The sequence below is a fragment of the Alosa sapidissima genome, chromosome 2, assembly GCF_018492685.1.
Source record: "Alosa sapidissima isolate fAloSap1 chromosome 2, fAloSap1.pri, whole genome shotgun sequence".
Taxonomy (NCBI): domain Eukaryota; kingdom Metazoa; phylum Chordata; class Actinopteri; order Clupeiformes; family Clupeidae; genus Alosa; species Alosa sapidissima.
Window position 1 is genome coordinate 15,946,072 of NC_055958.1, and position 25,134 is coordinate 15,971,205.

General features: G+C 48.6%; 1 protein-coding gene across 4 annotated transcripts in view; it reads right to left on the reverse strand.

Annotated features, from left to right (window-relative positions):
- sema5ba (sema domain, seven thrombospondin repeats (type 1 and type 1-like), transmembrane domain (TM) and short cytoplasmic domain, (semaphorin) 5Ba) overlaps positions 1–21,490 on the reverse strand; it is a 63,906-nt gene extending 42,416 nt beyond the window's left edge. For all 4 annotated transcript variants that reach the window (XM_042084660.1, XM_042084656.1, XM_042084657.1 and 1 more), the window contains exons 1-5: positions 16,578–21,490; positions 16,146–16,191; positions 4,973–5,035; positions 3,569–3,667; positions 2,576–2,789 (exon numbers count right to left, since the gene is read on the reverse strand). In XM_042084660.1, coding sequence (XP_041940594.1) covers positions 2,576–2,789; positions 3,569–3,667; positions 4,973–5,035; positions 16,146–16,191; positions 16,578–16,720 — 565 coding nt within the window. In that variant the 5' untranslated portion in view covers positions 16,721–21,490. The remainder of the gene's footprint in view (positions 1–2,575; positions 2,790–3,568; positions 3,668–4,972; positions 5,036–16,145; positions 16,192–16,577) is intronic.
- Between the last annotated feature and the right edge of the window lie 3,644 nt (positions 21,491–25,134).

A 25,134-nucleotide genomic window follows, 5' to 3' on the forward strand; every position in this document is an offset into this window, starting at 1 on the left:
TGAAAACAGTTCTAGTCTGCACCCCTGGAGTGTTAACAGGTCTCTTGGGGCTCAGGCCTCTGAGAACCAGCCATGACCCAGGAAGCAGCAGCTACTCAAGGCTTAGTCCTCTCAACACCCCCCCCCCCCCCTCCCCTTTTGTGGAAAACATCTGTGTGTGTGTGTGTGTGTGTGTGTGTGTGTGTGTGTGTGTGTGTGTGTAAATGGGAGCTCTTGCTTGCTTGGCTGCTTGCGTGAGTGGATGTGGTTCTGTGCTGCTTAGCTGAAAATGCCAGAGAACAAAGGGATCGATGGAGAATGAGAAAATGATGTGCTGGAGAGGAGGTAGAGGCTATTTCTAGGAAACACTTCCTGCTCCGCACACAACACATACATACAACACACACACACACACACACACACACACAACACACACACAACACACACACAACACACACACTTACAGTCGGCAGTGAGCATACAGTGGCTGAAGTGGACATCCATATGCATATGTAGCAGCATGAGAGCAAGAGGGCTGTGTGTTAATCATGCTGATGCAGGGAGTCTAAAAACAACCTCTCTCAGTCCTGCACTTCCTTTCTCTTCTTTTCTCTTCTCTTCTCTCGCTCTCTCTCTTTCTCTTCCTCCCTCTTTCTCTCACGGAGGTGGCCCGGCACCGAGGCTGGGCTGTAGCCCGGGGTGGCGTGAAGCGTTGCCGTGGTAATTTCACCCTCTCCCTGCCGCGAGGAATAATTACACCGCTGGCTGCTCTGCGAGTCTATCTGCACCGCCCTGCCTACTGCTCTCTACCTCCCTTTCTTTTCTCTCCTTCACTCTCCATCCCTCTCTTTATCTCTACCTCTCCTTTGCTCTCCTCCTCCATCCCTCTCTTCATCTCTACCTCTCCTCCTCCAACTCTCACACTCTCACAAGTGAACTAGTCTGCTAGTGCAGGGGGGAGGAGAGGGTAAGAGAGAAAGAGGGGAAGAGAGAAAGAGGGGAAGAGAGAAGAGAGAAGATAGAAGATAGACTCGCACACCTCCATCCCCTGCATTGCGCCCTCCCTCCCTTGCTCACCTTGACCTCGCTTTATCACCCCCCCCCCCCACCCACACACTGTGTCATTTACAGCTCCACATCCTCACACTCCCTCTCTCCTCCTCTGTTCTTCCCCCTCTCCACTCTTCCCACGTCCCCTCCGACTCATTCCCTCTCCCTCTCAGATTCTGCTGGTGTCAGGATGTATTGTGCACTCGGAGGGGCAGAAGGGAGAAGGCTCCACATCAGCAGCCTGAAGATTAGGGACACTTCCATGCCTCTTTAAAATGGGAGAGGCACCACTGATTGAAGTTCATCCGTCGGCTTCGCTCTCCTCTCTCTCTCTCTCTCTCTCTCTCCCTCCCTCCCTCTCCCTCTCTCCTGACACTTCTGAGGCCATCCTAAGTATCTCCCAGCCCTGGCTGCACTCTTAGAATGCATAATGATTATGACATCGGGGATGTGCTCAGCAATGAATCGGAGTCTATATAGCACTCTCTCTGTGTGTGTGTGTGTGTGTGTGTGTGTGTGTGTGTGTGTGTGTGTGTGTATGTGTGACATGGATCTGTATGTTCCCTTCTGAGTTGTAGGGATTGTGCAACTCTTGTGATGACTCCTCGTGTGCCTCCCCTGCGTCGCTCATCAGCATGTAGAGTGCTCAAGTCTCCGGCTGCTGCTGGGACTGCCCCTGCTGCTGCTTGCTGAGTCGCACTGACTTATCAGCGGATTATCAGGGGTCTGTGTGATCCCTACAAACACCTGAGCACTGCTTCACAATGAACTCCGTTCCCTCACACACACACACACACACACACGCACGCACGCACGCACGCACAAGCAGGCACGCACACGCACACACACAGATTACGAGCAAATCACAAGATACCCATTCTTTTTTCATTCTCGGTCTTACGATTAGGATACAGCGGGTTTGTTTTCCTAGAAGAGCAACTGCATATAATCAAGCTCTCACATGGAGATTATCTTTGTCAACATCACAGTGAATCACCTGGGTTTTATCGAGCTATATCCTCTGGTGCATTAAGGGTGTTGGAGTGATGTCGAACCTCCAAAGAATATGGATGGTGCCCATGTTTGTTTCTCAACACCTGGTCAATACTGGTCTACTCACAGTAAAATGAAATAAAAAAAAAAAAAAAACAGAATAAAAACAGTAGGCTGCGTGGTGCTTTAACCTGCCATTTCGCCTGCTGCCAATCACAGCTACCATTCACACACACACACACCATTTCGCCCGCTGCCAATCACAGCTCCAATTTACACATACACACACACACACACACACACACACACACACACACACACACCATTTCGCCCGCTGCCAATCACAGTTTTTTCCCCTTCATGCTCAGTGGGTGTCAGCAGGCCAGCTAGTGGACGACTAGAGTGAGTGTGTGTGCTGACAAGGGGCAGCAGGGTTTGACGGAGAAGGGTGTGTGTGTGTGTGTGTGTGTGTGTGTGTGTGTGTGTGTGTGTGTGTGTGTGTGTGTGTATGTGTTTGTCTGTGTGAGAGACGGGGGCAGAACTCCATGGTTACCGTTGAGCCACTTGGAGTTGTACTGCGCCGTCCTGAGGGGAGGCAGGCCGCCCAGGCTGCGGTAGATGACAGGGTCACGGCCCGAGAAGTCGATGACCGTGGCGGCGTACAGCTCGCCGCTCTCGGTCACCACGGCCGTGGAGTTGTGGCGCGGGTCGTACGGGCAGCGAGCCACACCGTTCACCTTCTCCAGCACGTTGCTCAGATTACCGACCTGGAGAGAGAGAAAGAGTAGAGTGGGAGAGAGGAGAGAGAGATAGGAAGATAAGAAACACTGTTACTTTGGAGGGCAAGTGGTGGCAGGGGGGGGGGGGTGAATGCAGTGTGAGTCCTTAAGAGGGGATCAAGATAAAAAATCAGGCTGGTTCAATTCCCCTCCGGTCATTCACATCCACTAACCCCGACTGGTTTCTGCTTCCCGAGAGCGAAACACCATCATGGCCACCATCATCATGAATCAGCTTGGAGAGTTGAATTAAGGCACCCTCATAAAACCACCATAAAATAAACACACACACACACACACACACACACACACACACACACACACACACACACACACACACACACACACACACACACACACACACACACACACACACACACACACTACTCTCTGTCACCATAAAGGCCAATTTATAGTTCAGGTGACAAGCATCGCTAGACAAAATATATTGTAAAAGAGACAAAATTTGTGTCTGCTAGGGTGATATATATCACAACATTTGAAACAGCACAGATTTGAATACTCTGATTTGATATCAACCCAAAGTGTTGTCGTGGTCATGGTGTGTGTCATTTCGCGGTGAAATGTAACGACAATGTCCAAGTTGATATAGAAACTAGTTGACGTTCTTTTCAACAATTTGTTGCTGCCGCTGGACTATGAAAACCTACAGCTCTGCGACATCTGTCAACAACAATTTGTTTTTGCTTTCAAAATTGACCTTGACCTTGAATTGACCTTAACCCATTCACACGGTCTTCACCCACCTCGCGGATCATACAGAGAGGCTGGAAGGCGTTGGTTCCGCAGGTCATCACCTCCGTCTTGTTGATCAGAAGCACCCGGATGTAGTTCTGACACTCCACCTGCAGGGGGCAGTACACTTGTGAGGGTCTCTCCAAACACAGCCCCAACTAACACCCACCCACCAACTACCACCAGCAATTACAGTTCTACACTCACAAAATAACACCACCAATTACTGCTATACACTCTCCAACTAACACCAATTAAAGTCCTAGCTCAGAATCCAACACCAATTAGAACTCACTCTACACTCCGTAATTGACTAGGGATCAATAATGAGTCAGGCCTAGCCTAACGTTCTCCTCTGTATGAGGAGTGCCATGGCTGCTTTAAACTTCATCTTTTGGTCTCAGTGCTCATCTCTGTGGTCAACACTGATTGTCTATTCACCCACAGACTTCTAGAATATCCAATCTATCTGAAGCCTTGAGAAATTAATATCACTGTTAGTCTACTTTGCACATACATGACAGAGTGATTAATAGGCTTGCTGAGGTTTCTATGTTTTGTTTTGTCTGCCAACTTCGGCTTAATGAATAAGCAGTCCCCACAGTGGCTATCACAAAGGAACCTGCCTCCATTTTGTTTTGGCAGCTATGAGAATTACATTAGACATAGTGAAGGATGGAGCCATTTTCCCCCTGTGCCTTTTCCCGTCAATATCAGCAAAACTGTCATACAAAGAAGATTTTATGTTTCATTTTAACTCTGAATGAAATTACAATAATTTAAAATACCCTGTGGAGTGTCAAAGCCTTATAAAAGAGAGACAAGGTCTGACCCGTTTCCAGGCTTCATTACAGTTTTTTCCTCCATAAACTTTCATTTCACCCCCCCTTCCCTCTCTCTATCCCTCTCTCTCGCCCATCTCTCTCTCTCCCTTTCTCTCTCTCTCCCTTTCTCTCTCTCTCTCTCTGTCTACCTCATACTTTTTCCTACCGGCCTTTTGAGATAAAAATGACATGGTAATCAATTCCCCCAAAGAAAGCGAGACAACAGAATGATCATGGCACCGGTTATCAGTGCCAGCAGCCAACCTGCCTTCCCCCCGCATGCTAAAAAGGCAGGAAGTGTCTTTTCTTGGCTCCCTATTCTTTTTATTCCACAGACTTTGCAACACCTTTCAGACACTTCAGTCCCTACCATCTACTGCCTTCATTGCGTCCAGACTATTACTGTGCAACCTAGCTGTAAAGGCCTTACCAGGAGCAGACACACAACCCCAAATCAAGCAAATGCTAACAATTCAAACACTGTCCTACATTCCCTATAAATCACAGTCCTCGGGCCAATAGTCTGTCAGAAGAGGCAGAGAATTATCTTTTTTTAAGGGGGATGGACGGACCTGAGGGTCTCAAAGTTACCTCTGTCTTTCCTTTGCTCTGACAGGACCTCCTGGTGTCTTCGTCCGGGCTCCATTCTGTTGCCTGGGAAACCAAAAATAAACAACAACAAAAAAGACAAAAAAAAGAGTGACTTGCTCGCCTCATTCACACACAGCCAACAGCTGCTTTTCAGGGGGAGGGTTTGTGGGGAAGGCTGTTACGCAACTGCTGTTACTGCAATACATCAACATGAAAGGGGCATTAGAATGCTACTGTCGTTTTCTTTAATTGCACAAAACAGGTTGATAGGTGGGCTCCAAAAAGCTCCACGCACGCACACACACACACACATACACAAACACTCTCTCACTCTCTTTTACACACACACACACACAGGGGAGCTAAGGTAATAGGAGAGACTGTGCAACCGTATGCCATTTTCATGCTAATGCCCCCCCCCCCGTCTTGGCTGGCACAGAGCTGCCCAGTCCTACCCTCTCTCTCACACACACACAAGACACTCACCGCAAACCACAACTTCCCTCTTCACTACACCAATTATGGGGCTTTTGCGGCCGTTAACGGTGACACAGCAAGAGACCGGGCCCTTCCAAACCACACACACTCTCCCCCCTCTCCCGCCCTCCCCACGCTCTCTGTTGGCAGAGGGAGGCGAGGCCGGCAGTGCAGAGCCGCCTTCCTCCTTTGTGCTCGGGGGCCTGAGAGAGAGGGACGGCTATCTCATGGGTATCACTTTGCGTTTAGGTCTCCTCCACCAGCGAAAATAATCAGAGCACTGAGGTGGACAGGCCGACTGCTGAGAGAGAGAAAGAGAGAGAAAGTGAGAGAGAGAGAGAGAGAGAGAGAGAGAGAGAAAAGGAAAGAAAGAAAGAAAGAAAGAAAGAAAGAAAGAAAGAGACAGACAAAGAGAGGGAGAAAGAAGGAAAGAAAGAAAGAGACAGAAAGAAAGAAAGAAAGAAAGAGAAAGAGTGAGAGGACCTGAAGGACGACGTCATACCACTTCTCACTTTCCCTCTCCTCCCATTCCTCCTCCTCCATCTCCCCTCCTCCTCCTTTTCTTACTCTCTCTCCATGCTGTGCCCTGTGAGTTGTGGGCCGCATGGTCAGAGGCACAGAGGTCACTCTAGCACTGGCCGTAGCGATCGCGTCGGAGAGCCAGACACTGAAGCAGCCTCTTTTGAACAGGTTCAAGAAGACTAGTGCAACTGCAGCAGTGCGCGCACCATTTTGGCTCTAAGCACAATAGATCTGCGCCATGCATTTCTTTTCCCTCCAAAGTAGCCCGGTCCTTGGAGAGCCTGGATCGTGACCCGAATGCAAAGATCACTGGTCTGGAAGCAGATTAGAAGGCACTGGCTAGAAAAAGGGGGAGAAAGGGTCTAATTGATTACAGAAATAAATCTACGCTTGGCGGGCGCTACAAAGTTAGTGGCCGCTAAACTGCGTAAGAGTGCGAGTGTGAGCGCACTCGATTCCATTTTCTGTCCGAGGAGCATTCAATTAACCTCCCTCATGGAGCAATGAGCCAGTAATAAAGAAAGCCAATTACGGGGCCATAATGGAGCCATATTTGTGCGGGATTTTCATTTGGTTTCGAGTGAGCATTTCCAGCCAGGAGCCAGACGAGGAGGAGAATTCCTGTGGAACGGACGACAACTCTTGGTGCTGTGTGTGTGTGTGTGTGTGTGTGTGTGTGTGTGTGTGTGTGTGTGTGTGTGTGTGAGAGAGAGGGAGGGTGTGTGTTTGTGTGTGAGAGTGTGGTTTGGGGTGGTGGAGCTCTTCATATGACAATGACTGCCAAGAGGCCCCTCAGAAGGGCTACCATGTTCCAAGACAGTCCCTCACTCAAACTGGCACTGGAGTTGGGAGTGGGGGGTTTTAACGTATGTACACTTCCCACTCTCGGTCTCCTGTGAGGCTGTCACTTACATTGTGCTGCCTGAGACCTACATTCGCCCCCCACTTCCATGAGGTCCCCTCCCTGCTTACACACTCAGACACACAAAAACAACCGTGCTGTCAGGAGTGGCGGAGTGACGTAATTCCAAACAAAACCAACTAACCAACCCCCTCCCTCCAAAACCCCAACTCTCCTAACAAGCACACACACACACACACACACACACACAGAAAACCACTATTTACCATCACTCTAAAGCTCCATTTATCTGCATGGTGGGGGGCGTCTGTGATGGATGCCTTTGCGGTGAGTCATAGCTTTGGGGAAGCATTATCGCCTTGTCTGCCGGGCAGCACGGATCACGTCTATTTAACCCACTGACCCCTTCGCTACGGCAGCCTATGTCTCTCCAGCTCTCTAGCCCTCCTCTCTCCCTCTCTCTCTCCCTCCTTTTTTTCCTCCCTGTACGTCTCTCACACTCCATTCCCTCTTTCCATCTCTATGCTGATCTGAGACAAAGCCTGCGCCCTAGTCCCTCTCTGTGGATAAAAAAAAAGCTCCACAAGAGGTCTGTGGCAGACTGGGCTTGCGTGTGAAAGGCAGTAGACGGTATGAATGTGGGCCATGTAAACTAAAGGCTGAGCCTTAGCCGCCATTGGTTGGCTTCACTTCATCCGACTTCCGTCAAGAGTGCGACTGGACGCTCCCTGATGGACGCACCAAAGTGGCGGAATGATAAATCTCCTCTGACAACCGTTTAGAGCAGCGGAAGGACGGCCTAATAGTCCAGCAATGGCTCAGAGCATGCAAGGACAGATGCCCAATCTCCAATATGGAGGGAGAGAGAGAGAGAGAGAGAGAGAGAGAGAGAGAGAGAGAGAGAGAGAGAGAGAGAGAGAGAGAGAGAGAGAGAGACAGAAAGAGAGAGAGCGAGAGAAGGAAAGAAAGGAGAGAGAGAGAAAGATCTGAGGGGATAAGTCATCCGCTCCAAAAAAAGATAAGTCAAATGGGCAGTCTTTTTTGTTGTTTAGGTACTTAGCATTTGGACTGGAAATGACCGATTACTGTGTCACGGTCCTTAAATGCAGTGAAGAAAGGGAATATAGCGTATGGGCTGTCATTTTTCCTCATATTAAAATAGGTTGACAAGTCGCTTGGCGGAGGGGGGGGGGGGGAGGGGGGATCACAAAATTTCTAGACGGAAATGCCTTGAATGTAGATGAGATGAGTTTTATTTCTCCATCGATGATGGTACATCATCCTCACAGATGCCTGGATAACGTCATGCCTCGCCTTGTGAGGAGATGCTATGATTTTATAGATTTTATATTGCTTAATTAGTTGGCCTTGTGCTATTTGCACCAAAACCGTACAATGACATCTCATTCTTCAAACTATTTTTCCCCTCCGAATTTTATTGTTTGCAATAAAAGCAAAGCATTGCATTGGGTGTGGAAACAAAACAAAGAACTAGAATTAGAGAGAAAAAAAAAAAATCACTCATGAATTTTTCATGGCACAACGAACTAGCTATGGCACACACAAAAAATCTAATAAAAGTATCCAGACAGAGAAACAATGGAGGAGTAAAAGAAGTTTGTTAATTCTATGAGTCCTCGGGGAGATGGAAATGGAAGAGACTCTGTGTGTGTGTGTGTGTGTGTGTGTGTGTGTGTGTGTGTGTGTGTGTGTGTGTGTGTGTGTGTGTCTAGGAAATCACACAGTTCTTATGGCACAAGCCTCAGCACCAGAGCTTCTCCCCAATAAGGCTCTTGTCTCAGGCAGCCATTGACAAATATCAAGTGTGACAACTAATTACGATTCCGGAATGTTCTAAATGAGGTGTGAGTGTTGCCCGACAGCGAGGGCCTCCCCCTGTCTTGTCCATCATGGTCACCTGGAAATGTTTTGTCTGTTGAAGTTTTAATAGAAAGCGAGAGTGTTTCAGGCGTGGAATGTCAACAGCGCTACGTCGTTTCACGGTTTCTTCACCGACCACAAGCACAACAATAAAAAAACCTTGACGCCTCTTCCCCACCCATACATCCAAATCCAATTCAAATCAGTCATCCGCGGTGACATTGGAGGGAAAAGGGATTTCAATTTGCATACTCATGATTGTACTCCAATGGCATGGCTGATAAAGGTTCATCAGCTCCGCCCCCCCCTTCCCTCTCCCCCCCTCCCTCCCTCTCTCTCTTTCTCTCTCTCTCTCTCTCTCTCTCTCTCTAAAGGGAGGAAGGCCATCTTTCTCCACCAGGCCGCTGCTTCAAGGTCCCTGTGCTTCAATAGGCCTGCTGAAGATCCCGCCCTCTTTCGTCCTTTAACAGAGCTGCCTATTCAGACTGCCTCCATTCACCGACGACCTGATAGATGTGACAAGACTCTCAATTGGCCCCGTAGCACTGTGCCCCAACACTGATCCCAACCCAAGAGGGCACCAGATAGGTTTCTCGTCTGCAGATTTTCCACGTAGGCTCTCTCTCGCACCCTTGCTTTTAGCCCAAGTCACTCAGTCACTCACTTTCTGAAATACACACACATGGTCTTTTTTTCCTAAATCACACTAGAGCCAGTATAGTGTGAGGTTAGGCCAACAGGCCTCCTGCTACACAACATGAGGGGGATCGGTTTGAACAAGGCAGAGTGTTGTGAAAGAACAGCCAAGAGCTTATAAAGGAAAGGAGGAAAGAGAGGATAAGGGAGAGAGAGAGACAGATGGAGAGAGAGATGGTGAGAAAGAGACAGATGAACAACCAGATGCAATAATGAAGAAAGGAAACAGTTTTACAGTCCTGCCAGTTAGTGCTTACATTTGAAAAGTAAAATACAGCTGAGGGGAGTGTGTGTGTGTGTGTGTGTGTGTGTGTGTGTGTGTGTGTGTGTGTGTGTGTCAAACTACAGATCATCCCACAGAAATGCCTTGGGCAACATTCCCACAACATCACTTTAACTCTGTGGCAATGCTATCCCAAGGGGTCAAGAAGCCACCCCACCTCCTCCCTAACAAACCCCAACCCCCAAAGCCCAGCGTGTTAGTGGGGGCGGAAGTGAATGATGGGTTTAATTTAAAAAGCCTACGTGAGTGAGGGACTTGTGCTGCCGGGCACTCTCACGGGCAATTTCCCTCGGCGAGGAAAAAACCTGGAAAAAAGGGCCTGGAGGCAGACCTGTTGGTGGAGCGCTGGCTCGGGGTCCACAGAGTGTTTTTCTGTAGCCGTCCGCGGCCCCAAATGTCAGCCCTGTCGGCTGGCACCATTACAAAGACTCACGGCTCTGTGACAGCGCGGTGTCTCTGAACTGCACAATGCTATCCAAGCCCTCACCTTAATGCCCCAATGCCCCCCCCCCACCCAACACCTCCTCGACCCCAAGACCATCATAGCTTCTGCCACCACCACCACCACCACCACCACGTTCCCGTGGGTGATGGCGGCCACATCAATAATTAAATCTCACCAAATCATGGAAGGCAAATTAATTAATCGCGCTGAATGCAATCAGGCACGATGATGAGGTCGGCGAGCCGCAACTTCTGGCACTGATGTCGACCTCCACACATAAATAATATATTTACATATATAATATATACAATCTGCACCTTTTTCCCCTTCCCCCACCCCCTTACTTCATTTCCATAGGTCCACTTTAAGTGCTAACTTTACTCATCAGCCAGACTCTTCCCGTCGGCACAGTGACGCAAGAGGAGATCTCTCAGCGCCCTGACACCGAGGGGATCTGATCCAGCTCAGTGGGTGCCATCTCTGCATGAGCTGCAGTGGCACTCTGGGCAGCGCCGCCGCTGCTTTGACTGTCAACCAGCAGCACCTACACCATCACCCACCCACCACCTCTCCTCCACAGGCATCCCAGCAGCTTCCCCCAGCAGGCGGTGGACATCACTCTACATTCTTCCCCACCACTCTCCAAAGTCATTTGGGGAGATTCTGGGTGAATGTACGTAAGAGAGTCCAAAATCTTCTGTTTAATTCTCACAAATTCAAACTTCTCAATCGGGCTCCTTCCTAAGCGTTTCCAATTCAGGGTCAAAGGGTCAGGGTTGATAAGGTCAGCTGACCTCTGACCAGGAAGAGGTTTTTTCAAGCTACCCTAAACAATGCCTTTCTATTGTCTCCAATGTCAGAAAGGCAAAGTCACATTTCCTATGGACTTGGAAGTGCTGAGGACATCTGACCACCACATTTATATCCACACCAGTCTGCTCCAGTCTGATGCAAGACAGCAGAAATATTGTGCAGAGTTAATCAGAAATGGATTCACCCAGAATGCACCTCTACCATGGAAGCAACTGTCCACATCCATCCTTTATCCGCGCCAACACAAGCTCTTCAGGAACATCCAAGACCAGTAAAGTGGACGACCAGTAAAGTGGCTGCCTGATTGCAGGCTGGAGAGAGTGTTCAGTGATTGGTGCACAAAGAGGGGGGAGAAAAGAGTGGAAAAAACATCATTCCAGCTCTGTATGTTTTGCTTTAGTGGCCGTCTTTTTCTGTTTTCGCAGAGTGCCCTTGCAAAACCCAGCGGGTGAAAACAATCAGCAGGAGCGGCACGCCGCTCAAACGCGCCCCCGACCTCAGGGGGACAGATGGGAAAAATCTGTGCGAACGAGGCGCCGCGGCAGAGAGAGAAGAGGGTCGGGACTAAATGCCGACGAGCAAGAAAAACAAGAGGCGCGAGGGCGAAGCCAGGCCATTGTGCAAGCAGAGGCTCTCTCCCGATTCCCTGGGTTTCCATTAGACAGCATTACAATGGTGTTCTCTCTGCACTGAAGCCCACACAACATGCGCAAAACAATTGTCAGTTTCAAGGTTCAGAAAGGGCAAAAAACTCTCAGTCAATAACTTTGAAACACTTAACGATTGTGGCACTATAGTTGTTGCAGATTAACCATTATGAGGCAACTAAAATGTCTTTATGCAAGAAATGTGGTCTCTGTCATGAGCAAATTGATTTTTTAAAAACTAAAGTAGGGCTAATGGGAAGCCTTTAGATGTGCAGTCATTAAATGTCACATACCCATAAACAGAATGGGTTTAACTCACTGACCCAAACAAGGTCCAAAACTTGCTTAGATGCACAACACAAAAATCTCTGGGCAGCATTATCAAATACTTAGTGGCAAGAGCCACTGCAGGATTTTCTTGCTGAAGCACCAACAAAAAAAAAAAAAAAAAAAACAGGCTTTCTGTCTGTTTAGGATTTGCTGTGTTTTGGATTCCGGTGAGAATAAGCCGATAGATCCTCGTATCCCACAGAGAGCTACGTGTTGTTGTCCTTGTAGAGGTACAAGGCAGGATGTCCTGACATTGCTCTCTACCTCGACTCAACAGTGTGAAGCACACAGCTACTGCTGTTATCAGTGCAGGGGTATACAAAGGAGTAGAGGAGAGAGTGAGAGGAGGTGGGGAGGGTGAGAGACAGTGTGTGTGTGTGTGTGTGTGTGTGTGTGTGTGTGTGTGTGTGTGTGTGTGTGTGTGTGTGTGTGTGTGTGTGTGTGTGAGAGAGATAGAAAGACAGGAAAGAAAGGAAAGAAAAGAAAAGTACTGGTTAGGAACCTCAAAAACAGGCAGAAGGAGACTCTTATACCTGCATGCATCTCTCCCTCTCTCATTTTCTCTAGAGCTGCTGCTGTTTACATTCCAGTCTTGTGGATCTCAGGGCTCTTATCCAACACACAGGCACTCCATGGACAAAACAAGCCTCATCCCCAACCCCTCACACTGCCTTCTTTTATGTCCCTCTCCCACACACACACACACAAATATATCACTCACTAACTCAAACACACACAAGCTCTCTCTTTCTCTCTCTGTCTTGCTTGCTTACACACACACCCCAGCTCTGTGCCAAAGCAGCTGAGAGCTCTGCTCAGTCACGGCCAGCAGACACAGGTCAAGCACCTGACCCCCCTGAGTTGAGCTCCCGACTCAAGAGTGCCCCGATCCCTTCAGTCCGCCATCATCTCCCAAGCACCCCGCTTTAGCTGAGGCAATCTCCCCACACATCTGACCTACTACACACACACACACACACACACACACACACACACACACACACACACACACACACCACTTTCTCCCCACTTCAGAACAAAGGGAATAGGATGTCAGTGGTTAAGGAAAGCTGACACCTTTCATGTGAGAGGGCTGGCTAGTAATAATCCTCTCATCTCACAACCACTTTAAAGTCTGTTAATACATGCCGCCACACAGTCTCCCAGGATTTGGCCATTTGTTGCCATCTTCTAAAATTAACAGTTAAATCAGGTTTTTCTTTTTTTTCAACAAACAAATCAGAATGCATGGTCTGTGTTCACTCACTGGTTAATGAACTCGCGGTGATCGATTTGAGCGAGTATCTAAAATGAGTTCATTAGATGTCGGATCAACCCTCACCTACTCCCAACTAGTCCAGGAACAGGAAAAACACATGAAAGGCCTTTTCTCTCTCTCTCTCTCTCTCTCAGCATTAAAGGCCCTTGCTGAGACTCAGAGTGCACTCTCTGCTTCATTGGTAGGCTCAAACCAAAACACACACACAAACACACACACACTCCAGAGGCAGAGGAGTTGAAATAAAGATGAAGATGAGGGTGTGCCGTTCTTTTTCTTTGTGCCTGCGTCTGTCTTCGCCCTCCACCCACCTCCTCCTCCACCGTCTCTCTTACCCATCCAGCCTCCACCCACCTTCACAATAACCCCTACTTCTAAAAGCGGCACCCAGCTGGAGTTAGCACGTAGTGCGTGGGTGGGACTCGACCGCACGCTGCTGCGTCTTCGGTCCCCCATCCGCCGCCTCGGCGCGGTTCCCGTGGAGGCAGACATCCTGGCGGAGGGGGCGTCAGATGTTCTCAGCGGGACTCGCTTGTACCGGCTCCTCTCATCACGCACACGGTCCCCAGCGAGGATGAGGTGGCTCAGAGGAGGCTCTCGTTTCCCACGCGAGCTCACGCAGACTGTGTGAGGCAGTCTGTGTGGGAGCAGAAGGTGAACTGCATCATGGGGTTACGCCGAGTCCATCTTGGAGACGTGGGGATAACTGCCCAGCAGGTCTTTTTCTGATGAAAGACAAGGTAACCCACCAAAAGAATCCCATCTCATGCAAATTCCTGTGATGTGCCCAAGTCATATATTTCCACATGACACAGCCATGGTAGAAAGCTTGGGACCCAAAGGTTTTTGTTTTAATCACCTGAACAGGCATTGTCCACCTGTGTGTGTGTGTGTGGGCTCAGCACTCCTGGTGTGTGTATATATAAGTATAAGTATATAATCTTTTGATAATAAGTATATATACTCTTTAGATCCTGTGAGGGAAATTTGGTCTCTGCATTTATCCCAATCCGTGAATTAGTGAAACACACACAGCACACAGTGTACACACAGTGAGGTGAAGCAGACACTAATCCCGGCGCAGTGAGCTGCCTGCAACAACAGTGCCCCCGCAATATATATATACACACACGCACACACACACACACACACACACACAAACAGAGGGGCCCTGGGTCACACACTGAAGATGACGCGGCACTTCACAGCAACAGCATCAGCACTTTTCACCTCCTCCCTACCTCTTTCTCTCCCTCCCTCGCTCTCTCTCTCTCTGGTCAAAGTTAAAAAGCCTCCCCCCTTTTGGCCTTCCGTGTCGCCCCGGCCGGTGCCTGCCAAGGCCTGCGCGTTTGGCACCAGGGCCCGCATTTCTGGGATGAGCTGGCGTCCACTCAGGACCATTACGCTGCTGGCACGGGCACACAGGAGCGCCCGGACGGCACGGGCAAGGAGAGGGCGTGGGAGGGGGTGGAGCAGGGCAGAGAGGAGAGGCTGCAGCTATGGCCGACGGACGCACGGTCATGCCAAAGAGATGTGCTACACTGTGCTGGCATTTCAGTCCTCTTCCCCAAAATAAAGATCACCTTGGGCCTAGAACACTCCCTGTCCAGCAGCAGTGGGTAACAGCAAGTACTTGACAGAACCCCCCCCCCCCTCCCTCCCACACACACACACAAACACACAAACACACCACCACCACAGTTCCTGCTGTCAGCTACTCAAATACACTGCTGCTGGGCAGGGACTCTGGCTGAATTGCCCCCCACCCCCCCTCCGTACCCCTACCCCTTCCCCCTGCCCAGCCCTCGCCACTCGCCCCAACTGCCTGCTCATCGATTTGGACCCTGGCACCGGTTGTGACGCTCCAGTTAGCCCAAATGAAGAAAGATCCATCTTGTTTATTCCCAGGCTCCCGGGGGGGGGGGGGGGGGGGGGGGGAGTGGGACACACGGACAGAGGTGGAATGGAACAAAATGAAATTGCGGTTAAGCCACCAGTCCCACGAGAGCTCTCAGGGGGATGACTGGGGGTATGAGGGGTAGACGCGAGAGCATGCAGAGCAGCAGTTAGATGACTCCCAGCAGAAGAGACCAGAGAACGAGAGCGCGCGCAAGAGAGAGAGAGAGAGAGAGAAAGAAAGAAAAAAAGAGAGAAAAATGAGTGGTGTAGACAGAAGAGGGAACTTTTACGAAAAGAAAACGAAAAGTCCGGAGGATAAGAGAGATGACAGCAGCTCAGTCTGTGCACACTCCGCCACAGAAAACCCAGCATGACACACACCACAATCCTGATGATGCATTTCATCAAATATCTCTAACACTATTGCTCTGAAGGAGGCACAAAAAAAAAAAAAATATAAAAGCTCACCCTGTTCAATTTCTCTCCCTCTCTTCGAGAGGAGGCTGGGCTTTCAGGTCTAATCTAAACACTACGTCAAAAGCACTGAGCCGCAGTCAGTACACAGCACCACGCTTCGCTCTCTGTGTGCAGACAAATGATGATCCTCTTCCTTCCTCCGCATTCCAGATGACCACTGAGGCCTGGAGTATTCCTTGGCTGCCCTTGAGTGGCACTGGAGGTTACAGATGCAGCTGGCACAAGTGTGAGAGAGTCGACTCGAGCTTATAAAACAAGAAGCTGTCTGGGTCTCTCCACTGGATAAGAGTCATTATAAAAAGAAAAGAAACTTTTCACAAGGAAAGGAAGGATCTCAACCACCCAACTGGTAATTTAGTTCATGTTTCAAGTTCATGTGGTGGAGGGTATCTCTGTCTTTAGTCAACCGTTATCTGGCCAACATAGGAATTTTGATTTGTGGAATACTCCCCAGGTTGCAGAACGAGGCACTAATCTATTATTAAGTCTTCAGTGAATGGACCTTTACACAGCAGGGTACAAGCTGGCATGAGTTACAGCTCACAATAAAAGATTCACTCACCTGGATAAGGGAGATGTTGCTTAGACTCAGTCTGAAGAGGTAGTTTCTGTAGAAGAGAGAGAGAGAATGAAATAGAAGTTCCTGTGGTCAGTCTATTCACAGACACTTCAGAATTGACAATGCTGTGAAGTCATACAGTTTGTAGCCTGCTACTGAAAGAATCATGATCTAGTGTTACTTTCTAGAAAGCAAAGACTTTCTACAGCTGAGCCTGTTGACTAATATCACTTTCTGAGTCTTCACCATTACAGAGCTAGCAATACCCAAGAGCCAACAGCATTTAATCTAGAGCAAACAAACTCCCTTTATTGAATCACGGAGGAAAATTAGCTTTGAAACCAACTCCCATTGTCATAATGGAAAAAAATAGCATGAAAAGACATTCTATCTGACAAGCATGGGTGGTCATGAGATAAAAGGCTGTGGTGTTACCTTGCACCAACGATAAGCTCGTTCCTGGTGAGGTCGAGGGTCAACAGAGAGTATTCTCTCACTCCTTGGTGAGAGAATGTGGAAATCCAAGGGCTCAGCTCTGTAACAGATTGAGAGAGAAATACCAGAGGGGATATTTTCATTGTCACGACTGTAAATGAATCTCAGGTACAGAGCATGGGGTCACTTTATCAATAATAACATTGGGTCAAAGAATATGGACAAAAACATAAAAGGCATGGTAGCAATATCTGTATATGAACAGCGAGGCAACATCCTGATGTAAGTACTGAGGAATGGTCATGTCACTAAAGGGAATTTGAAATCTGAGTCTAAATCTCCATCTGGATGACTTCGGTCTTTAGTTTGTTGGTTATTTTGATTTAAATCATGTCAATTGTGTGAATGGTTTCCAATATCTTTTCAGGTATACAAGACAATACATCTGGGAAAACTGCAGGCAGAGTCAGGCCTATAAACAACCAACCCTGTGTTTTGTTGCTTAGTTTGGGTGGCTTGGACACACCGTAGAGAGACAAAATTTCCCTCGCAAATCTTCCCAGAGGACGTTTGTTGGGTCTGCTGGAGACACATCTTTTCTCTGTCTTTTTCAACGCAACCATAAAAACTCCACTCATGTTCAGCTCTGAGCTGAAAGCAACCTGCAGATCGGAGTAATCTGAGTCTCGTCCAAAAGATCCCACGGGCGGCCGCTGACAGACGGACGTGCATTATTAGACAGAGGAGGCTCTGGCCCATCCACAGGACCCCGGGTCCTCGCAGTCCCACACCGGGTGCTATGTGTGGGGTGAGCTGGGGCGGTGGGGGTGGGGTGAGGCTAGGCCTCTCCATGTCTGGCACTTGTGCTAATGGGCCTGTGTAGCTGGGGACCTCCACACAGCCCACACTGTGTCAGTCAAGCAGCGGAGCTGCGCAGCCCAGGGTCATGTGTCAGGAGCTGGCTGAGAGGGACAATGCTGTCTGGGGTGCGTCAGCGGCGCTGAGCCTAATGCAACAGGACATCCAGTCAAAACTGGCCTGGTTATTTTCCTGAAGAGACGCATCCAATAAAAGCGCCGTTTGACACCCGCTTAGAGAAATCAAAACAATTTGGCCCGCCACAGCTTCCTATTAGGGTGATAAAGACACGACACAATAAAGAGCTTTATGTACAGGAAGGGGAAAGAAAGACAGTCACTTGATCTTGTGGTGACCCTAATGTGATTTTCTAAATGGATTTCAACATTAAGGGGGGGGGGGGATTCATAGGAAAAGGAACAGGATAATCTTTCAACGCAGAACACAATATCACACCAGTTTTCTTGAAACTCACCCACACCCATGTCGTAATGAAATTGGCAAACAATCCCTGTTCTCCGATAATCCTGCTTTAAAGATTTGTACTTGGGCCTGCGATAGTTCATTTTCATTCAGTCAAAAGGAAGCCATAGAAGGATTGTTTCAGTATCTATGCCAAGCAGGAACGGCCTACAGTACATAGCTATGCATGGCCTCTCATGTTCACTACACTGCTAAGAACAAGGCTGGCAACCCATAAAAGAACTTATTCAATTACATAACACCATTTAATTATCATTTCTATTCATAACACCATGCACTGCCTCACTAGTGGCTCTGCCTGGTACTGCATTCCCATCTGATTCAAGATATCTATTAAAAGGTTTTACTTCACTTGTTGGGAAACCACACATTATTAACTTGAATGCTTTTCATCCGTGTGTTTGTCATCTGGAGTGGTCGCATTGAGGTTCTCTTCTCCGTGTTCCCACTCAGTTGTGCGAATCTCCACAGACTTCGATGAGTCACTGAGATCCCCCCCAGAGAGTGCTTGGTCCCCCACCACCAGCACCACATTTAAAAGCCTCCCCAATAAAAAGATCCGAGGATTGATCGCGACCATATGGCACGCTCAGTCCCCAATCATACTTTATGAAGTTCTAACGAGAATGGAGTTAACCGATGGCAGGGTGAACCGGTCGGCCGACGGAGCCTGCCGGTTATTTCTCAATGTGCCGGCAGACATGTCAAGGAGTTGCGAGACGGGGCCGAGCATCAATCTCCCTCCTGTTCACCACGTAATTATGGCCTATAATGTCTCTGTCAAACCGTGCTCATATAGAAGGAGCCGAGCGTGGCGGCAGAGGGACACGGCGCATCTGTGGGAAGGGAGAGCCGAGTGATTAATAGACGAAGATGGAGCAGCGATGGGGCACTTTTTTATTTCCACACTCCTCATCAGAAAGAGCAGATCAGGGAGTTCTGCTCTCCACTTTTTTTTGGGAGGGACGTAAGAACAGATCACCATCTGCAGCTCCCCCCTTCGACCTTATCTCATAAAGTAAACACCGAGTGGTGCGTCTCGACTTGAAAAGTAGAGACTCGAAGGGTAAGATGTCAGCGAAGACGAGAAAAAGAGAGAAACTGATAACATTTGAGTGTCCTCCTAAAAGACCCATCAGTCTTAGTGCTGGGATGAGGGTGCTGCGTGTGGGATGAGGGGCTTTGCAGAACAACACCTCTTGCATGGTGAGTTTTAGGAGTTTAATGCCAACGCTGAGGTCACTCCAGTGTCTCATTGTGCCATCCCTGGCTGTGCGCCACGTTCTCCGCATAATAACTGATTACGCTGGCTACAGCACGACACCAAACAAAAGCAATGAATTTGAAACTTGGCCACGGGTAAAAAACAAGGATCTACATCGATTAATGAAAGCTAAGCAGTATTTAAACTTAAAAAAAAAAATGTAAAAGCTAATTGCCATTAATTGTAAAATGCATCTGAATTGTGAAACTTTAGAGAACTTTAGAACCATTTGGCAAATGTTCTTCCTAAAAACAAGACAGCAGAGTAAGATGGATTTATACGCTAATGAGAGTTGCTAGTTTTAAGTCATCAAAAACGCTGCTGTGATGGCAGAGGGCAGAGAAGAGACATTTATCCGCACACCAACCCCAACCAGTGGCTTATGCATGCTAAGCCAGGACCCGCAACCCATAAAGTCTTGGCAATCCGCAGACAGATAAGCGGGATAATATGCGTCTGCTTCCTCCAACTCACCCTTAGGGCTTCTAGGCAAAATCTCAAAATTGATGGACGATTATTAAAAAAAAAAATAATAAAATTCTCCCCCACCAATCTCTGGTGTGTCACATTAATGCATTAGCGACCAGATGCCAAAGGGAGAGGGGAGCTGCAGAATGCCTCATGAAAACACTGAAGGGGACATAAATCAACCCCTTTACCATCGGTCTAGAGGGCGAATTAAAACAACCACCGCACAATTTCCTAGGAAATACCGCCATCCAGATCAGAACTATGGAGAAGACCTTAAGAGAGTGTGTCACAATGGTATTAAAACTACAGAGTGAGTGAGAGGGCTTGGAACATCCACGGTTGTTTTAGCGTATTTCAGTGGATAATCTAATATTAAAAAGATGGTTAAATCTGATAACTTTTCACTCTGTTTTTCGAGGGACTTCGACAGAAAAAAAAAGAGAGAGACAAAGTCTAAAGCTTTTGCCAGATCAATTATTCTTGACTGGCCCTTTTTTTGTCCCGGTGCAGATCAAGATCCAACTAAAATCCTTTTTTTTTATCCTAAAAGCATTTCTTCTCAGAGGAGATTTATCATGGATAGACAGGTCAGGAGTGTAATCGGGCACATTCCGCACATTCTGACTTTAAGAAGGAGAGAAAATCCACAGTGCATCAAGGTGCTTCTCCATTTGACAGTGATGGCGACTCCCTTCTCAACAACCTTCGACCCCTTCTCGCAAAAGAAAAATAAGCCTCACTCTGTGACCCACCCGCCCATTTTCTACACTTCTGATAGTAGAATAATTAGAATGTGCTTTCAAGCTTGGCCACTTTGTGCGTTCTCTCAGATTTACTCAAGCATTGCATTCATGAAGAATCTCTGAAAATGCTCGGGACTTATTAAAAATGTATCAAACATCAGATTAACCCCAAAGCCTTTGTCTGATTCTGGAGACTGGAGTTGCTGGGTATGCCTAATTACAACCATGCCTGAATGGAAAACAAATATTAGCGCCAACCCCTTTTCTCATTAGCATTGTAATTGCACATCTGGTTTGATTGTTTACCCTCCAGGAGATAACTTGTTAATAATAAGTGAACAGTCATTACATCTCGATATTTGCCTGTCAATGTCCAATGCAACAGTATATCAAATCAAATCAGAAAGATCTGAAGGACATCATGTGTGGATGGAGTAAATTGAAATGGACTAGGTACAAAAGCAGCACTTCGTTAGTGAAACCCAGAATAACATGTCACTACTGATCTGTATCGGGTTAGAGCGAAATCGGACCCAGAATGCACAACTACCTGGGACTTGGATGTGTTTGATTTGGGTCACTTGGATTTTTCACGCACTCTTTGTCTACACGCCTCAATCTCTTTGCGAGTGAGCGAATTCAACTGTCAAATCAATCTTTCACACCTTCCTGGAATCTCAAAGAGAGATGCTATATTTGTTCTTCGTTTGAAAGCATGGGAATTGTTTTTGACATCTTGTTGCTCACAACTTGGAGAGCAGAACACTCTGGGCCACATCCGGGCCGGGGTCGTTCAGGACTGAGCATGCCAAGCGAGAAGAGATCCCTCCTCCTACTCACTGCTACAAACCAGTGAACTGCTCCTGCTGTTTCAAATGGTAGACTTTTTACACTGTGCCAAGTCATTCATGTCACCAGTTGCCTTACCCATCTCCTTCTGTGCATTTAGAATCGGTTCATGTCTCTCTAGGCTCTGGTGGAGTGTTTGGCTGAGGGCACTCCAACAGCTCTCATTTGCACTCAATAGTACCACTTTATGTGGCAATAAGCAGAGATAGCTACGCTACACACACACACACACACACACACACACACACACACACACACACACACACACACACACACACACACACACACACACACACACACACACACACACACACAGCGCTGGGACTCATGGTGCAGGTAGACAGAACAACAGCAAACACAAACCACAGCTTCAAGTGGGGCCTCACAACCACACACACACACACACACACACACACTCCTACCCACTCCCTCTTCCCCCTCCGCTCTCTCCTGTTTTGTTTTCATCCCTCCCACTCAAAAGGACACCCATCTCTCTCTGGTGCACTGCGGATCTTATCGGCCGAGGCAGACCGCCGCTTATCCGAGCGAATTCCGACCAGGGAAAAAAACGCTTTTGTTTTGTCTTCCCCCATCCTCTTCCCCCATCCTCACCCCCATCCTCACCCCCCCCCCCCCCCTCCTCCTCTGAGCTCGCTTGTGTTGTTTTGCATACTGCTGGTTTCTGATGGGAAGGCTGGGGCTCTCATGGAGGGTGTGCATGTGTGTGTGTGTGTGTGTGGGGGGGGGGGGGGGGGCACACATAATGTTCTCTCTTCCCAAGAGCCACTCCAGCAAAACGATGAAGGTGCAAACGAGTGGGCCAAAAAACAGTCATACAGTATGTCTAAAGAGAGATGTGTGTGTGTGTGTGTGGGGGGGGGGTGTTCTGGGTATTGAGGGTGGGAGGGGGAGTGTGGGGTTAGGTACAGGTGGTAAGAGGTAGGAATGGGACATGCATGACAACAGAGATCTCCTCATGAAAGACAGGTGAGGCACACAGCCATGACTTACAATTCTGCTCTGGTATTCAAGCATGTCTCACAGAGCTAAAACAACAACAACAACAACAACAACAACAAAACAAGGTGAAGGACAAGGGAGCACGAGTGCACACACACACACACACACACACACACACACACACACACACACAGAGACAGCCTCGGCTGGACGTCTGCAGCACACTCAAAGACCCCAGCAGAGACGCCGCTCAGAGTCTCTTCAGGAGGGACACTCGGAGTGACCGCAAGACAGAATGCCCGATAAGCCGGGCCGACGGCACACACCAGATGAAATCCACCCATCGCTGTGACGTGAAGATGTAGACTAATGCGCTCATCCGCCCACGCCGCCCCATATCATGGGGCAAATGAGGTGTTGTTGGAACGGCGCGACGCCTGCTACCTGTCGCCGCTCGCCACGGACCACATGGACGGGAGGGGGGCGGTGGCAGCGGTAGCGCTCCATTATCGCTGGACGCCGCCAAGGACATTGGTCTCCTTTTTGTGGAGAGCGCTCCCGCTCAGGCAGTGACGGGCACTTAAGCGACAAGCACCATTACCCACTAGAGAACAGATAGCAAGTTGGTTCCGCCAATCCTCACAAACAATATGGTGCCAATTACACAACAGGCTTTTCTCAAATGAAAAAAGCGATACCGGGAGACTGCACAATAGAAAGAGATAGTGTGTGTGTGAGTGTGTGTGTGTGTGTGTGTGTGTGTGTGTGCCTGCATGGCGGAGAGTTTGAGAGAGTGAAAAAGAGAGAGAATGAACGACAGGGATGTAGAGAAAGAGATGCTTCCGCTTTCTCGCTCACCCTCATGGCCCTATCGGGGCAGATTAGAGTGGATTCAGCCATGACAGCTGCCACTAGAGACAGGATTGCCTATTGCAGTCTCGAACGGAATGAAATGTCCAGCAAGTTCTCTAGATGCTTAATAGGAAAGGTCTAGGTCCTATTCACTCTGTTACTGACTCCGAAATCAATTGCCATTCAGGCACATCTTGTATGGTTTTATTCTTCTACAATATGTTATCTACTGAGAAAACCAATTAGCGCTTACTGGCTTCGACATGAATTACATGTGATTGCAGCATGCGTTTGTCTGCACTGAGGTCCACTGCTAAAAAACATGATCAAAGCAGGAAGCAATTATGTCAACTGCTATGCAATTTTTGCCAATCCGCTGTAGGTGCAGCACAACGCAACACAATCACACAACGGTGGTTCTCAATACAAAGCAGTGCACTCACTACCTGAGTGCTGGAAACACAGGTGTATGTACGAGAACCAATATATGTTCTTTAACAAGAACAACACGTCACTCACCACCTGTTGATTACATCCATCGGCCCCTATTTACTGTAGAAACTACGTCAAACCAGACGCGTTTCACAACCACAAAACACAGATCAGTGTGATCCCGGATGCAGTTAAGATGTACAAAAGCTTACCCTATCGCTATACATATCAGTCAAATCCCTACATGCCCATTCTTGTGATGTTATCTGTTCAAAAGAAGAAGTAGGTTTTGTTTATCTGTCTTTACACAGCGCCCTACCACACCAATAGACCAGGGTGCGACTGAGTGCACAAAAGGAAACCGTGATCCCTACAGTGCGCGTCACACTTTAAATCCGCAGATTAACGGCATTTGGGTATTTGCCAGTGCATTAACACAGGCCCGACTAATTTCTAAACTAGGCATTGTCATCACACCGTGACCATCGGGGTCAGTATCACAAAGCTCTTATCCCATTTTCTATGGGTCTTAGTACAGGGGCTCCAGAGCGCTAGCCTGGCAGGGCTTCACTGGGCGCCACCGGAAAAGCCGTGGGAAGGGTGACAATGGAGCCGTGCTGTGACTTCTGCCCGCTAATACGCAGCAGGCTGACTCCCAAAAAGGGGGGGGGGGGGGGGGGGGGGCACCTAGGTCCCTCTAACCTGGCTTGGGATTACAGCGCCCCTTCAGGTGACTTGTCCCATCCAAAATCCCACCCCACTAACCCGTCCTGGGGTCACGCATGAGTGCCCCACTTTAAGACGCTCATCCATCAAAGAGCCTAATCTCTGGGTCTGCGCGACACCTTTGTGTAATGAAATTCCTGCGACGGCGCTTTAACATAAAAGGTGCGGCGCGGGCCTCTTTCTTTTTATCGCTGATTTGGACTGATGGGCTTTCCACTCCTCTTTCTTTCTTTCATTCTTTCTTTCTTTCTCGCTCATCTAACGTGCACCTCTTTCTGTGACTGCTCCAATCGGCCCATCTGGACATGGCATGAGACGAGGAGGAGAAGGAGGAGGAGGAGGAGGAGGAGGAGGAGGAGGAGGAGCACTGCGGAGGAGAAAAGCATCCGGCCGGCCGGAGGCCCTTGCTGCCACGGGAGGGTGGAGAATGTGGACAGCGGCTAGCTGCACCAGAGAGCAGGGACAATGGAAGTTGGAGAGGGGAGATTAATCCTCTTCATGGGCTTCATCTTTCTCCCGCCACTACCCTCTCTCTCTCCTTCTCTCTCTCTCTCCCTCTCATTTGTTTTTGCAAATGTGGCATATTCCCAGGTCTCTCTGACACTGCAGGGGGAGGCTAAGCAGCCGTTGGCAGCCTCCCTTTAAAGACCCCAGCGCCCTGATGCCACTGATCATAACGTTGATAAACGGCGCAGAGAAATGCTATTTTGAGAAACAACACTCGGAGCCTCCGGGTGGCAATAAACAAGCTGAAGTGCAAACCCCAAAGCAACGCTCACATGAACTATAGCCATGTTAATGTCCAGGCAGATTTCTAATATTAAAGTACCCGGTGGCTGTCACTGCTTCTTTCTTTCCCGCTGGCAGTTATGTACCTGAATATTTCACTCTCGCAACTCCTGCTTCAGGTGGGGTGGGT